General features: G+C 44.9%; 1 protein-coding gene across 2 annotated transcripts; it reads left to right on the top strand.

The window, feature by feature from the left end:
- The first annotated feature begins 372 nt into the window (after nucleotides 1-372).
- Nucleotides 373-15,750, top strand: IGSF10 (immunoglobulin superfamily member 10). Of its 2 annotated transcripts, XM_030029188.1 has the most exons (7): nucleotides 373-465; nucleotides 1,089-1,338; nucleotides 3,289-3,418; nucleotides 5,363-5,753; nucleotides 6,481-10,869; nucleotides 11,495-12,395; nucleotides 13,341-15,750. In XM_030029188.1, exons 2-7 carry the CDS (start codon nucleotides 1,145-1,147, stop codon nucleotides 15,247-15,249), a joined length of 7,914 nt encoding a protein of 2,637 aa, XP_029885048.1. In that variant the 5' UTR covers nucleotides 373-465; nucleotides 1,089-1,144; the 3' UTR covers nucleotides 15,250-15,750. The 2 variants fall into 2 exon arrangements, with proteins under 2 accessions (XP_029885048.1, XP_029885047.1); XM_030029187.1 differs by lacking the exon at nucleotides 373-465 and having other exon boundaries at nucleotides 668-1,338.
- Nucleotides 15,751-16,966: the final 1,216 nt, after the last annotated feature.

The raw sequence follows: 16,966 nt of genomic DNA, 5'->3' as shown, positions 1-16,966 counted from the left end.
TTCCCCCCCCGATGCCAAACCTCAGCTCTTCCGCTCCTTACCTACGAGGGCCAGCTTCCTTGCGTTTGCCCTCGCCGTGGCACCGGAGGCCCCGGCGGGGGCGACGAGGCGGGGGACGGGAGCGGGGGAGCGGAGCGGCGCTGCCCTGCCGGGCCCGCAGCATCCCCGACCGCGGATCGCTCGGCCCCGGGACGCGGCGGCGGTGGGCGCCGAGCCCCGCCGGCTGCGGGGGGCACGGGCGGGCAGCTCCGCCGGCGGCCCCGGCCCCCTCCCCGGCCCCCCGCCGCGCTTCCCCCGCGCCCCCCACCAGCGCGGCGGCGCCTCCCGGGAGGAGGAGCCGGCGGCGGCGGCGGGATTCTCCCGGCCCGGCCCGGCTCGGCTCTGCCCCGAGGGAGCGGCCCCGCCGGGGACTGCGGCCGCCAGCGCGGCCCGGCGGGACCTGCCGCCGCCGCCGCCGCCGCGCAGGTAGGGGCGGGCGGGACTCGTTCTCCGCCGCCGGGCGGCCCCGCGGCCAGGTGCCGGGCGGGCTCGGCTCCCGGGCGCAGGTGGGGACGGACGGACGGACGGGCGGGCGGGCGGGCGGCGGTCCGCGGCCGCCGGGACGGGAGAAGCGCTGCGGGGGTGGGGGTGGGATGGACCGCGGGGCGGCTCGGCGCGCGGGCTTTGAAATTAGTTAATTTTGCTTGGGATAATTACTGGCAAGGAAGGAGCTGACGTGTTCCTTCCCGAGGATAAATTGCTAGCAGATTTATAGCCGCTCTGCGTAACCGGAGTCGCGGTGTAACGGCAGCCAAAGACGACAGTTTCCACGTTTGCTTCCTTCAGAAATTAAAACTTTACCTGTAAGCAACAACTCGGGGCGCATCGCACTAAGACGAAGAAATTGTGGGGCTGTTTCTTTAAAATGACAAACATTTTAGAACATTACACAGATACAAGTACTGAGGGGAAAACCAAGAGTTTTGGGTCTGGTTTGCGGGTTGGTTTTTCTTTCCAGTTACAAAGTTGTTCTTGTTCTCACAGCTTAAAACTGAGCAACTCGGCACAGATGTCACTATAAATGCTTGCGTGTTTTGTTTTCCTTGTAGGAATCTGCCCGTTCGCTTTCGCTGTGAAGGGCGGTAGCGTAGTAGTTTTCTGCAGGATGAAGGCAATCCGCGGATGCAGACCCCAGTGGCTGGGGACCCTCCTCGCTCTCTGCCTGACCACCCTCCCCAGCAGCATCGCCTGTCCCAGGCTCTGCGCCTGCTATGTCCCCACCGAGGTGCACTGCACGTTCCGGTACTTCACATCCATCCCACCGCACATCCCTCCAAATGTGGAGCGCATCAACCTGGGGTACGTTTAACATCGAGATTTTAAATATTCTGACCAGTTACCTTTCAACACTTTGCAAAGCAATAATGAAGAGTTTTCAGATTTAGGGCTAAAAACTAACCAAAGCAATAAATAAACATTAAGAGCTTAATGTTCTGCAGTGTTCAGAAGCGGTTGCAGTCACAGCTAGCAAAGCCTAAGACCACCAGCACTAAGTGGAAGTTTGGGGGATGTATCACAGGGCATGTGAGAACTGCAGAAAGTTTTGAACTTAAAGGAATTCTTTTATATTACCTAAACATTTTGCATCTGTAACACGGAAGGAGTCTGAACTAGAGAGAATTCCTTCCGGGAAAAGATAGTTCAGAGCTCAGACAGCGGGCTGGAAAATTAGTATGTGTATTAAATATCCTCAGAGACTTTGCTGTGACTTTAGAATGTCACACAATGCTAGTATCTATGCTTTTATCTGTCGAGTTTATGGGAAATAATACTCATCTGAGCATTTCAGCCTCCAAAATGGTTCTGTTCTGCGAGTGGTTAAAAGGAACAGGGAATGGATTATACCCAGGCTCGGCTGGCCCGTTAACGCAGCTTCCAGCAAGTGTCCTTTGTCATACAATCAAATGACGAGACCCATCAGCAATATTTCACTGATTCTTGCATCAGTTTTGATACGCATAACCTTTGAATCATCGATACGTGTATGCAGAAAATATAAAAGGAAGTTTTCACTGAAGTCTTCCCCCTCATCTGCCTTCTGCTTCCGGGCAACAGATCCAGATCCCAGCTCCTGGCTCCTGTCTGCCCTTTCCTTCCATTGATTTTGTCAATGTTGTCCGGAAATGCTGTATATGGAGTCTTACAATTAAGTACCAGTACTTTTAGAGGACTGTGGGTTACCTGACGTGTGGGATGTGTGTTTGAAATACATCAATTACCACTACAGAAAGGCCATCTAACTGACTGGTGAATTAATCCAACTTGTCACCACAAGGCATAGGAGGTCTGACTGCACCATGAGAAGAGTCCCTGCATTAGCTAATCAGGTCATGCAAGTGTGACAGTAGTCATGAAGTCAAAGGCATCGCAGAGTAGGTACTCAGTGTTTGCGAGGCTTACACACCACCTACTAATTCTGGGATAGCGTAGCATTGCCACTGTCAATACCTGCGCTGGCTAGACTTAGAGATGACCGATGGTAAAACCTCCTAGAGCAGTGCAGCTGTCACGTAAAGGGCGCTCTCTTTCATTTTTGGTTCCCTGTTTAAATTCAGCCTAGACTATCCATACTGTATGTATGCTCATGGAAATCAGGGGAGGCTGAGGCTACGTCTGCATTAACAAGTAGTGTGCACCATTGAACACCTGTGGAGTGGAACTAAAACTCAAGAGGTACAACTGGAAAGGGCGGACAGCATAGTCCAGCCAAGGACCAGGGAGGGACTGCAAGACACTCTGCAGAACCCACCTGCACCATAGGCTAGGCACAGCCGTCGTCGTTCAGGTCCCAGGAGGAAAGGCTCACCCCAGTACCCTTGGTTTTACCTAGTTCTCAGTGGGCAGCAAAGGAGGCTCTCTTTTGTTCATGGACCCTCTGTGATACTGCAGTGTCGGGAAAGCCCTCAATGGAAAGAGGCAGCAACGTATCACCAACCTCTGCCATTACAGGAGCTCCTTGCTCTTCTGCACTGAAGCCCAAAACTGGCATTCTTGTCTGCACATTTTTGCAGTTACTTTCCCTATCCACTGTGAATACAGTCTTCAAAAGGCCGCCCTGGAAAAGTTACCAAATTTTGGGCTAACGTGAAGGAATGACTTAAAATTTCATCTTAGCAACCAGAAGTGCTATCTACCTTTATGCATTTCCAAAGAGTTGTTCTTTTGTTTTGGTTTTGTTTGTTTGTTTTAAAACTTGTGAAGTTTAGCTGTCTGACTAAATCCAGGTCTGGGATGAAATGTTTGTTACAGTTACAACAGCTTGCTTAAACTGACGGAAAGAGATTTTTCTGGCCTGGAGAAACTGGAGTTACTGATGCTGCACAGCAATGAGATAAATACAATCCCTGATAAGGTGTTCAGTGATTTATGTTCATTACAGGTAAGAACTAAATGATCTAATCTTAATTAGGAGATGACCTAATCTTAATTTTTGTTATGACTTTTAAGCAATCTGCAGTAACACTGATAAATGGAAGCAGACCAGTGGTCTGTAGCATTTTGGTTTCCTGTTTCTTATTGTATCCATGTGGAAGACGAGGGCCTTCAAGATCCAGTATCCTAATGGGAAATGTCTTTCCTTCCCAGGTGGGCATTCAGGTACAGGTTAAAGAGCATGATGAACATATTGGTAGATATCTGTCAGCAATATCTTAACGGACAACTGCAGTTGAAACTCTCACACGAGAGAGAAAGACTGCAGAGCTCCAAGTACTGCATTGGTGGTAGGAAACTTATCTTCAGTTAATTTGTTAGTCAATTTCTGGGATTTTTTTTTTTTTTTTTGAGGTTTGTTTTCCATCCAGATTTGCCTTTCCCTTCAGTACAGTATAGTCCTGTCTCGTTCTATCCTTCATTAAAAAAATGCTCCTACTGAACAGAAACTGAACATGTTACATATAAACATTTTAATGCTTTAAAAAAACTACAGTTCCTTGGTTTTATAATTTTATATATATTTGTGGAATTTTAAAATGTAGTGTTTGATGCCTGTTTTGTTCTTTAACTGAAATATTACCTATTTATAAAATACTATGTATATTTACATACATTGTAAAAAGTATTATACTATTATTTACATAGTAAATGTACAGTGTCATACAGGGATTCTGGAGCTATCTCCATATCTCACTGTGCCATGCAGATATTCAATACATAAAGAAGTACTTACATGATTATTTAGGAACAACCATTCCCAAGTAATTTGATGTACAGGTAACACTTATTCTCCAGTTAAATTTCCACCTAGAGCTGTTATTAACTGCTACAGAGAAATAATAATGTTGTAGCTGTGATGAACTAAGAACATGAGAAACCTGAACTGTTCAGACAGAAAACATGGCATTGGCTCAGTTGCTGGTTTTAGAGGATTAGGGGGCGGGGGAGGCAGGGAGGGAAAGGCAGAAACCAGACAAGCTTTGGAGCATACAGATCTTCAGGTTTCATTAACCCTCATAAAGGGTAGTTCTGTGCCTGAAAGCTTGCTTGTTAACTCCTTGCAACTGACTTAATAAAATAAGCTTTATGGAGTCCTATAGGCTTTTCCTCCCTTATCAACAAGCAGGATGGCAACACTTACAGATAGTTTTAATGGAATTATATTTGGCAAATAAACTTGCATGTTATTGTGGTTTTGTACTGTTTTTCCTCATTAATATTCAAAATACAGAATTCATGACCATAACAGTATAATTCTAACAGGAAAAGTAACAACAAAAAGGGTGTCTTGGGTACCATATTTAATACTTTAGCAATATGCCACATTTGTTCATCTCATAGTTATGAATTTGACTTTTAACCTGTCAGCAACAAAATGGCACCTGAGAGTTGAGGTTTGGCAAGCATGCATCTCGCATGACCCAAATCCTGAAACTGGGAACACACTTAGCAGTTCTGTTGGTTAAACATCAAACAAAATAGACTGTTGCATGCATTTTTATAGTTGTAACACTGGCTGGAACAAAAATCACTACCACAATTTATGGCTAAATTCTGCTTACCCTTTTCATAAGTGTGGTTTAATTGAGATTTTTTTGAGTGAGAAATAAGCATTGCTTTATTTTATTTTTAATCACTGCGTTTTGTAAATGACTGCAGAAGTGTCACCCTGAAGTACTGTTGGAACAAGAAAGCATCCTTGTAGTCCTGCAACTAACACTGCATTTAAAAATAATTCCTCCTACCAAGTTTTTTTCCAATCACTCGCATTACTGATCTGGTGAAGTACTTTCACTTCACAGAGTAACCATCAATCGAAATTTGTTAGGAGTCTTATAACAATATAACATGGGTTAATATTATACACTTGTTACTTTTTCATCAACAGGTCTTAAAAATGAGTTATAACAAGGTCAGAGTACTTCAGCAGGATGTTTTTTATGGTCTGAAGAGCTTGGTACGGTTGCATATGGACCACAATAAAATTGAATTTGTAAATCCCAATGTTTTCTATGGACTCACATCACTGAGATTGGTCCACCTGGAAGGAAATCTACTTAAGCAGCTTCATCCAGATACTTTTGTCACCTTGCGCTATAGCCAAATATTTAAAATATCCTTCGTGAAGCACATATATTTGTCTGACAATATGTTGACTTCACTACCACAAGAACTGTTTTCCTACATGTCTGAGCTGGAGAGCATTTACCTTCATGGAAACCCATGGTCCTGTGATTGCAATCTACAGTGGTTTGCAGAATGGGCAAAAGGGAGACCAGGTGAGCCGAAGGCTTTGTTTATGCTTTTTAATCATGTTATAGCATCTTATTCTTTCTGATAAAGGTAACTGTCCTTTATTTATTTATTTATTATCCCAGAAAAGACTGGAAGACAGGGTTTTTGTAGGTGCATGTAATTGGGATAAACAGATTAATACCATTCAGTTTCCCAGATTAAATTAATCTAGTGGTCTTAACCCATTCCCAAGTGCAGCTTTCCTTAACAGAACATTTTCCTTGGCCAGTCTGAAGCTTCTGTGCACCAGGAGAATCCACAGGGAACAAGGAAGCTAATTTTTATGTAACTGGCAAGAGCGAAGGCCACATTGTACTTGATTCTTTGAAAAAGAAATAAGGAACGGGACTTGAGGACTTTCTCTGTTGCTGCCCTGAGTAGAGGTTGCACATGATAGCATAATGTTAGCCCCAAACTGCTAGAGCCTGTGTCTCTCAGGACAAAGCTAAGGCCATGTACCACAGCAGAGCCCTCCTGGCACGGTGTAAAACCACTGGGATGGAAGGGCACCACACTGAGCTGCAACAGTCCTTGAGTGGTTTCATCAGAGAAAATTCATAGTTTTTCTTAGGTTAATTTAGCTTTTCATAGGTTACTTTAAGATAAACTTTGTTAATATTTTATTCAAGAGAAAACTTGCTGGTAGCTATATGTCTTTTTTAATACTAAAAATTGTATCACAAAAGCTTACTGCATTTTTCTTCCCTTCAGATGTTATAAAGTGCAAAAAAGACAGAAGTTCCGGTGGTCAGCAATGCCCAGTTTGTGCTAGTCCCAAAAATCGTAACGGGAAAAGCTTACTGGATATTCCTTCTGCATCTTTAACCTGCACTAAGCCAGCCATACATGACTCCCTGAAATTTAAAAACCTCACAGTGCCAGATGATGGGGATTTCAGTTCTGTATCTCCCAAGGACTTCATAGCTCCTATAGGATCCATGGTTTTGAACATGACTGACCAAGCAGGAAGTCGAGGTAACTTGGTTTGCACCATCCAAAAACCTAAAGAAATGTCTCCCATCTCATTCGACAAAGATGGCAACAGTACAGTACTCAAAACATCATTCTCGGCATATCTTGTGTGTGGCATTGATTATGAACATATTCAGCAGCTATGGAGCATACTGGCACTGTACAGTAATTCCCCCTTAAAACTGGAAAGGAACGTCCTAGCAACTAACGTGCCTTTTATTAGTTACAAATATAAACAAATCTACTCTGAAAAAGATGAACTTTTTACCAATATAGAGACTGAACTGAGAGCTGAACCATCGTGGTTAATGCAAAGCAAAGTGGCATTACAGCTAGACAGGACAGCAACCACACTTAACACATTGCACATCCAGTACTTTACGGATGCTCAGATTATTTTGCCCAGTACTGACAAAAAACAGGTGAGAAATAAATGGACCATCATCTCCAGGGACAACAAAACACAAACGGAGCACACTGTTTTAGTCGGGGGCACCGTAGAACTAAAGTGCCAAGCAATTGGAGAACCAGCTCCTGCAATAGAGTGGATATTGGCCGATGGGAGCAAAGTTAGAGCCCCTTATATCAGTGAGGATGGAAGAATCATAGTAGTTAAAACTGGAACATTCACGTTACGGACAGCTGATACTTTTGACACTGGGCTTTACCACTGCATAGGCACAAATTACAACGATGCAGATACTCTCACATTTAGGATTACTGTGGTCGATCCCTACGTGGAACACAACAGTGTAAATGGAGCCCAACGTTCTACATTTGTTGGCAGCACACTTTACCTTCCCTGTACATCCACTGCTGTTCCAGATGCTGCCATTAGTTGGGTGTTACCTGAGCATGCAATTCTTCATCATTCTGTAAGAAACAAACATATTTTTGACAATGGTACCTTGAGAATACAAGGAGTAACAGAGCGAGACAGTGGCTACTTTCGATGTGTTGCAGCCAACCAGTATGGTGTTGATCTTTTGGTTTTCCAAGTGCTAGTTAGAAAGGACAAAACCACTCTAAAGAAAAAGCATGTAGATGTGGGAGAATGGGAAGAGGGTGGTGGCTCTGGTAATGCAATGCTGGCCTCTGCTACAACACAGAAACAGCCTTTAGCTACTCTGGCTACCCTGACAGCTAATCAGGAATCTGCTGCCTCGGCATCCAGAAATCGGGTCGCACAGAGTGCAAGCAAAAGGAACAGCTATGGGAAGATGACTTACAGGCACTACAGGGACAAAATAAGCAGGCAGTTTAGAGGACACAGAAGACAGTTTGTTTCCTCAGCCAGGAGAGTCGATCCACAGCGCTGGGCAGCCTTGTTGGAAAAAACAAAGAGGAACTCAATATTGATAGAAAAACGAGGAGAAGTTGCAACAAAACCACCTATTCAAGTCCGTAAGTTCTCAGAAGTACCTGAGCATGAGGAGGAAACATCTGGTGATCTTGTATCTCCAGAAGAAGAATTCACGATGCCACTAACAGAGACAGCCACTGTATCTACTCTGGGGAGAGCAATGGAAAGCGTGATAACTGCAGGGCCTGAGACAACTGCAAGTAACACTCCTGCTAGGACAACCTCTCTCCTGGTTGCAGAGGCAGTAACTCCGCTACCCTCTCCTTTCTCACAGTCTGTGTCATCTGACAGCAGAAGGCCACAAACATATCTAACACCTACAAACTCATGGGAAAGATCTGATTTAAGTCAAATATCAGCAAATGGTATTAAACAATCAGCTATATCAAATGGAGCAAGTAGAACATCTACACTCTTCCCTGCTGGGCAAAGGTCAGTATATTCTGGGCAAAGTAATAACCAGCATTTAAAATCTGTATCTACGACACCCGTGACAGATGTTACAGACACCAGCAAGTCTGTAACTTCCCAAAATGCAATGGACAAGCTACATGTTTTTACTGAGTCTATTGATAAGATTTCCACCAAAACAGATCACCAGATATCTGTAGTGACTGTCAGTGAACCAAGTCCTGAATTTGGTCACATTTATTTTCATAGTACTCAGAAACAAGTAACTCCTAAGCCACCATTGGCCTCAACTATCATTACTCATCAGCAAATTCAGATTATTCAGGACGTTACAACTCACACACCCCAGGCCCAGCAGCAATATGGAAGACGAAGGAAAATTTCTGGTAGGAGACAAATTGTTAGACCAGGACGTATTCCAAGTATGAAGGAGCACAGATACAGTTTTGGGAGGCCAGGATCTGTCAGAGGAAGTACAACTGTGACTGCAGATGTGCAACTGAATATGAAACATGTATCAAATTTACCAACCTTAAATAATTCAAGCAGCTCCATCAACCCATTTAGCCCAGAAGCACCTCTGTCCTCCCCCTCTACCATGAATATGCCATTGGAGCACCCAGTGGGTACTCATCAAAACACAGCATTCCTCAGGGAAGAGGAAAGTGAACCTAGTGCAAGGCAAAAAGCTACGACAACAGTCACGCCTTTCATTACAAAGGGCACCCAAGATACTCCTCAATGGAAATTAGAGAGCAGTGCTCCATTTCAGACAAATGCTGATATCCAACCTTTTAGCATCAGACTACCAACAATGGGAATCCACACAGCTCATATTGCTACAGAAATTACACATACCATAAGCACTAAGACATCTTCCACCCTTGAATTGGTCTCACCCAGCATTAAGCCTAGAACCTCACCAAAAAATTCCCAAAGAGGAAAAATTACTTGGGAACATCTCTTTGGAAATGGTACACAAAAAGTGCTTCTGAAGAAGCTACCAAAACAACGGACAGATAGATTTCCATCAACAGAGGTATCGACCATGCTTCCTAAAACTATGGCAGCATTATCTACATCCAAAATATCTCCTTTGCACTGTACACCTATTTCAACAGGTGGGAATCACAGCAGTGGTTTCCTGTCTTTAAACAAACCCATTCATTATGGCCATGGTAAGTCAGAAGAACATCTTCCCACTGCAAAACTGCATTCTTACTCTAACCTTGCAACTAGTGCAACCGAAGAAATGGATGTAACAAGTCTGAAGCCAACAGTTACACCTATTAGTACTCCTCAAAGTGACACCAAAAGTAAAATATTCGGAGTGGGAAGAAAGAGAGGTCAGAGGAGGAAGAGGCCCCCTAAAACATCTACTTCACAAAGCCTGACTGCTGGCCGCAGCACTGCAGCAATTCCCTCAGTGAATACAGCCACGCCTGTCATGACAACAGTTAAATCGGGAACTACGCCTACAAGTTTTATGCCTGCAAAACCTCTCTCTGAGAGTGCAAGCGCAGTCTCGGTGACAGAAGTGCCAGCACTGTGGATCCTTAACGCACCAGCGGTACCTCAGCACGTGCCCACAGCAGCCACACAGACACCAGTGACCCCTGTCACACGGAGGAACATCCAGTCAGCCACGTTACCACCCGACAGTCGTACTGTTCAGAGCCCCACCATGCCAATCCAACCTTCCAGCACCACAAGCGCACGACCTGCCAGAGTCTGTGCAGCGTCTGGGTCAGAACCGGCTCAGCAAACCAAAGCCACCACCGCAACGGCAGGTGAAAACTCACACCTGAAAACGGAACAGAGGGTTATCCAAGAAAACCACGCAGCCCAGCCTAGAGTCCCAGCCAGAACCGAGTCAAGTGCTCCTGCTGCAAACACAGACATCACTCCTCACAGCGCTCAGCATCCCACCCCACTGCCAGCCCCAACAGCAGCTGTGCCGCCTGCACATACTGCGAGAACCACCTCGCCTCTGGGGGCGGGAATCAAATTCTGGCAGAAGCCCTTTGCTGAAGTCACAGAGAGAGGCAACACATTAACTGTCAATACACTGACCATACTGAAGTCATCACAGATTGCGACTCCGCGTGCTCCTCTGTGGGGAAGGGACAAGGACAGTTCTGTCAAAGGCTGGTCTGAAAAGAGACAAGGTCAAGAAACTATCACCACCAATCCTGTAGCCTTGGAGTCTTTAAGTAGAAATCATTTTGCAAAGCCCAGAATAATTGGAGGAAAATTAGCTGCTTTTACCGTGCTAGCTAATTCAGAAGCTTTTATTCCTTGTGAAGCTACTGGTAACCCTCGTCCAACAATACAGTGGACCAAGATATTGTCAGGTAAGCTTCATAAACCTCTCTAGAATTTACCTTCCATTATAGTCTTGTCATTTGGCAGATGTTTTGTGTGCCGAACTCAAGTATTGCTTCATTTAGGAGTACCGTGAAATATCAGTGAAAAGCTGAGCTTGGAAACAGTGAAAAAGAAAGATATCCCAGCACACTTGGAGTGTCTTACTGCTAATAATGAAACAGTTCTCTAGGGAAATAATAAAAAAAAGAAATACATGATCTATATTTAACTATAATTCTGTGCTTATTGTGGGAAGATTCCAATATTTATTGTATGTTACCTGCTATTTCAGAACAGTGAGACGAGTGAAAAGAAAAATCTGTCTGTGGTAACAAACCATCAAATCAAAGCTATGGCAAAATATTTCTGAATATGCAAAGTCCCATCTGCTTTATCCAAACTTTGTCTCTAGTGAGGACTAAGCTTTGTTTTTACTTTAAGGCTTTGAACTGTATATGCAAAATACTGTTATTTCTCTCTTTCTTACCACTAGCGTCTTGGTTATTTGGGCAAAATAGATCAGGATGGGGAAAGTGTTTTCAGGGACTGAGTAAAAAGAAACAGAAGAGAGAGATTCTGACGTGCTGTGCTGTTGTCTCCTTGCTTCTGTAGGGACCGACGCTCTAGGAGGCCGAGGTGACAGCAGATGGATGGTGTTTGCCAACGGCACGCTCTCCATCGCCCGGGCGAGCCTGGAGGACCGTGGGCAGTACCTGTGCACCGCGGCCAACCCGCATGGCACAGCACGGCTCCTGGTCACCTTGTCGGTAGTGGCCTACCCGCCCCGCATCACTGGTGGAAGGTGGCAGCTCCTCACCGCTCACTCCGGAAAGCCCGTGGCAGTGAAGTGCAAAGCTGAGGGCAGGCCTCCTCCCACCATGTCGTGGGTTCTAGCAAATAAAACACACATCTCCGACTCTTCCGCAGGAAATGACAAAGTTCACGTGGAACCAGATGGCACTCTAATTATCAAGGAAGTCACCGTTTATGACAGGGGCCTCTACACGTGCATGGCTAAAAACCCAGCGGGCACTGACATGCTGGTTGTAAAACTGCAGGTCATTGCGGCACCTCCCACTATTCTGGAAGAGAAGAGGCAACATGTTGAAGGAATGATGGGGGAAAACCTGAAGCTCCCTTGCACCGTGAAAGGGAATCCTCAGCCCACTGTCCACTGGGTCCTCTTTGATGGCACAGTGGTGAAACCTCTGCAGTTTGTAAACGCAAAGCTGTTCCTGTTCTCCAACGGTACCCTCCACCTCAGCAACATCGCCCCTGCTGACAGCGGGAATTACGAGTGCATAGCCACAAGCTCGACTGGCTCGGAAAGGAGGGTGGTGAGCCTCGTGGTGGAACACAGAGATACGCTTCCAAAAATAGCTACCGCCTCTCAAGAAATGACTCAGTTGAATTTTGGGGATAAGTTGCTTCTGAACTGCACAGCGACTGGGGAGCCAAAGCCCAGGATCATCTGGAGGTTACCCTCCAAGGCAGTTGTTGACCAGTGGCACAGGTAGGAGTCTTTTTTTTTTCTCCCACCTCTTTGAAACTTCAAACGCTGTCTTCTCTGGTGCTTGCATAAGAGACTGTTACATCACTGAAACAAAACATTGTGAACTAAATACACTTTTAAATGTTTAACAGTGGTGAAACATCTGTGATGATGGCTTGTTATTATACATCTACTAACCCATCACATCAATTGTCACAAGTGGGTGAGGTCTTATCAAAATGGATACAAGTCATATTTGAATTAAGAAACTGACGTTAATCATGCATTGGCTGAATTTTTTCATTTTATAGGAGGAAAAGTTATAAGAGATTTGTGAAGTAGAACTGAGGAGGAAGAGGCTTCAGTAGTCTCTGCCGAGTCTACCTTTGAGGGTCTCCCCCTGCCAGTAACACTTCACCTTCGCTTTGGGAGAGACAGTCCCAGATCAGGATGTTCCTAGCAGGCTCATGAGAACTTGCAGCTGGGCTGAGGAGGGAGATCCAGGTCTGTGCCCTGCTGCAGGAAAGGCAGCTAGAGAGTAATCACTTGGTGCCAAGTGTTGTTCTGGACAACACGTAGCAGCACTGCCAGCTACCCCTGGCCGGGGGCAAGTGCCAGGGGTTATCTGCAAGGAGAAGCACAAGGGAGAGGAGCAGAGGCTGGTGGGATGAGGGACATAAGGTTCAACAGGCTCATTTGTTCACAGAACAGTTTTCAGCAAGGCAGAGGCAGCTTTGTGCACCGACATAGAGTCAGCGAGCACGTGCACATCCACATGACAACAAAAGCGGCAACACATCAGTTATAACCCACTGGGTAGGCGGGTGATGTGGACACGGTGCCTTTGGAGAGAACTTCTGTATCGCATCGTGCTGTTAATACTGTCCGTCACTTTCAATGCTCAGTATTCACCTCCAGCATTCTGTTCCATAATTCTTTTCCTCTTTCTCCCTCCCCTGCCAACAGAATGGGAAGTCGAATCCATGTCTACCCTAATGGATCCTTGGTTATTGAGGCAGTTACTGAAAAGGATGCAGGTGACTATTTGTGTGTTGCAAGAAACAAAATTGGAGATGATCTGATACTGATGAAAGTCAGCATCACAATGAAACCAGCCAAGATTGACCAGAAACAGCATTTCAAGAAACTGGTGCCATACGGAAAAGATTTCAGAGTGGACTGCAAGGCCTCTGGGTCACCCGCACCAGAAATATCCTGGAGCTTGCCAGATGGTACGGTGATCAATAATGCAATGCTGGCAGATGACAGTGGACACAGGTCTCGCAGATACGTCCTCTTTGACAATGGAACTCTGTATCTCAACAAAGTGGGAGTAACAGAAGGAGGAGATTATACCTGCTACGCTGAAAACACACTGGGAAGAGATGAAATGAAGATACGCATCACAGTCATCATGGCAGCCCCTCAGATAAAGCACAATTACAAGACATACGTTAAAGTGAAAGCTGGAGGTATAGCATTACTGGACTGTGAAGCTGTTGGAGAACCCAAGCCAAAAATATTCTGGTTGCTACCTTCCAGTGACATGATCTCCTCGTCAACAGCCAGACACTTCCTGCACTCCAATGGTTCTCTATCAGTCAGTCAAGTCAAACTGTTAGATGCTGGGGAGTATATGTGTGTTGCTCGTAATCCTGGAGGGGATGATACAAAATTGTATAAACTGGATGTTGTTGCTAAACCACCTATCATAAATGGTTTATATGCGAACAAAACAATCATGAAAGTGACGGCAGTGAGGCATTCAAAGAAACAAATTGACTGTAGGGCAGAAGGGACACCTCCCCCTCAGATTATGTGGATCATGCCTGATAATATTTTCCTAACAGCTCCATATTATGGGAGCAGGATTGTAGTACACAAAAATGGGACACTTGAGATTCGGAATATAAGGCCTTCTGACACAGCAGAATTTATCTGTGTGGCACGTAATGATGGGGGAGAGAGTATGTTGGTGGTGCAGCTGGAGGTATTAGAAATGCTAAGGAGACCGATATTTAAAAATCCATTCAATGAAAAAATAACAGCCAGGCCTGGGAAAACCACCACCTTGAATTGTTCTGTGGATGGAAACCCTCCACCTGACATCAGCTGGATGTTGCCTAATGGCACATGGTTTTCCAGCGGCATCAAGACTTCCCAGTTTCTCACAGGAAGCAACGGTACCCTTACCATCTATAATCCTGATGGAGGCAAAGCAGGAAAGTATCGCTGTGCTGCTAGGAACAAAGTTGGCTACATTGAAAAGCTGATCATCTTGGAGGTTGGCCAGAAGCCCAATATTCTCACTCATCCAACGGGGCCAGTGAAGGGTATTAGCGGGGAGTCATTATCACTTCACTGCCTGTCTGATGGGAGTCCCAAACCAAATACAGCGTGGACTCTGCCAGGTGGCTACGTGCTGGATCGACCGCAGATCAACTGGAAATACATTCTGCTGGAAAACGGTACTTTGGTTATACGAGAAGCCACCATTCACGACAGAGGAAATTACGTGTGTAAGGCCCACAACAACGCCGGAGACTCCTCCATAACTGTTCCTGTTGTTATTGTAGCCTATCCCCCGAGGATTACGAACAGACCACCGCAGACCATACACACGATGCCTGGTGCAGCACTTCAGCTCCACTGCATAGCACTGGGAATACCAAAACCAGAAATTACCTGGGAATTACCTGACCACTCAGTACTCCCTACAGGTCACCAAAGCCGAGCACCTGGGAGTGAACTGCTTCACCCCCCAGGGACATTAGTCATCCAGAATCCCCAACCCTCAGATTCTGGCGCGTACAAGTGCACAGCGAAGAACCATCTTGGCAGCGATTTCACAGTAACATATGTTCACGTCATTTGAAGTAAGAAATACAGGATGAATGACTGTTAACAAAGTCTACAGCTGGACTGAGTTCATTCTTGGAGTAAGTTTAATCAAAGGCAGCCATAGGCGTCTAAGTGCCTAAATACATTTACAGCATTCAATCTGCAATGACCATGCAAAAAAAATGAGGAAGAACTTGGGGAAAATTAGATCTAGCATTATTACCTAACATTGGTTCTTTCAGTGATTAAATGGATTTAAATTAAAACAAAGTTAAGGCACTTTTGCTCTGCCAGCAAACATTTAGAGTATCAGATAAAATTACTTTCTGGAAATGTAACTTTCTAGAAATTCTGGAATTTACTTTCTAGAGATCTCCAGTAAAGGATAGACTTCCTCATATTAGTTTAACATTGTCCACTTTGTATGACTATCATGAGCATGGATCACATAAAGCAAGAGTATCTGAGAACCAAAGAGCAGATTTTACCGTCATGCAGATTACCTTCTTTGTCTGACTATTTAGTATTTTTTTAATAAATATTCAATGATGAAACAAGTAGTGAAGTATTTTTAATAATACAGCTCTGTTTCACACAGTCTTTTTTTGCAGAACTTTGGGATGATAACATCTAGAACAACTTTGTTCTCATTTTTAAACGAGAGTAAGCTCTGTTTAGTGCTGTTTAGCAAAAGTGTACAGACCACGTGTATAATTTGGTATAATTTTCCTATCGTCACAAAAGCATTTTTTAAAGACTTCTCACTAGAAAACAATTGTCTCAATTTGCATATAAATTTAGAATTCTGATTTCTCAATTCAGCAGATGGGTCTAAGAAGCAACCTTCTGTACATAAGGGAAAAATGCCTTCACAATGGTAGGAAGTGGTTACCCACACATTTTACATTAATGAATCACAGATTGGACTGGTCAAATAAATCTTTAGAAGACTAAGCCAGTAACTAAAGCTCAGCATTTCTTATTTTCTTCCTAAGAGAGAGATTAATGTCAGGACTGAGGGGTCAAAATACATGCAAAGCAGCCTTTCCCCTTAAATTTGGAAATTGGGGACCTATCTGTCTCCTGGAAGAAATGGCACTGTCTCTACAGTCCCAGCTTGTCCCACAGCCGCAGCGCCCAGCAGTGCCTGATGCCGCTGGAGCGGACCAGAGACGGCATGGCTGAAGCCAGGGCTGTTGGAAGGGAGCGGTCTCTTCGTCCATTACAGAAAGTCTGACGGATGTATGAAGGGTTCAGTGTAACTGTCCCCTGCCTCATGAACAATCCTGCTCTTTACATCATCTAAAATAATAAAAATATCCAAGAACGGTAACACGTCTCTTTTGGGCCTGTAAGATACCGCAGTGAACCTCCTCAGTCCTGATGTGACAGCAGCACCTGAACTGCATGCAGTAACATCTCCTGGCAGAGCTGATTAGCACACAAGACGCTCGTCAGTGAGAAAGTATTCGAGTGCCAAGAGCTAAATGCAGATTCTACCTCATTTAACCACATCACAATCAACCTGGGGAATTTTAAATTTTTTTTTATTGAAGACTATAACCTCAGCTTGGATGGCTTTTGTGCTGGTTTGATCACTTCCTGACATCAACCACATACAGTTTGCTGTGCACTTGTTCTCTCCTTCCACAGTGCTGATGGAGTTGTAGCCACAAAGTGGTTGGATTACATGCATCTCACTGGTTAATATCTGTCATAGCTTTAGCTACTATGAAGAACAGTCAATCTCC

The sequence above is a fragment of the Aquila chrysaetos genome, chromosome 10, assembly GCF_900496995.4.
Source record: "Aquila chrysaetos chrysaetos chromosome 10, bAquChr1.4, whole genome shotgun sequence".
NCBI lineage: Eukaryota > Metazoa > Chordata > Aves > Accipitriformes > Accipitridae > Aquila > Aquila chrysaetos.
The sequence above is the reverse complement of the archived record's forward strand: the minus strand, read 5'-3'. Positions and strand labels throughout refer to the sequence as shown.

Excerpts from the sequence above, each read along its gene's own strand:
- IGSF10 (XM_030029187.1), top strand. The coding sequence starts at position 1,061 with ATGCTTGCGTGTTTTGTTTTCCTTGTAGGAATCTGCCCGTTCGCTTTC. Across the intron at positions 3,419-5,362 it reads GTGATTTATGTTCATTACAG|GTCTTAAAAATGAGTTATAA; the intron begins GTAAGAACTAAA and ends TTTCATCAACAG. Across the intron at positions 12,396-13,340 it reads GTTGTTGACCAGTGGCACAG|AATGGGAAGTCGAATCCATG; the intron begins GTAGGAGTCTTT and ends CCCTGCCAACAG.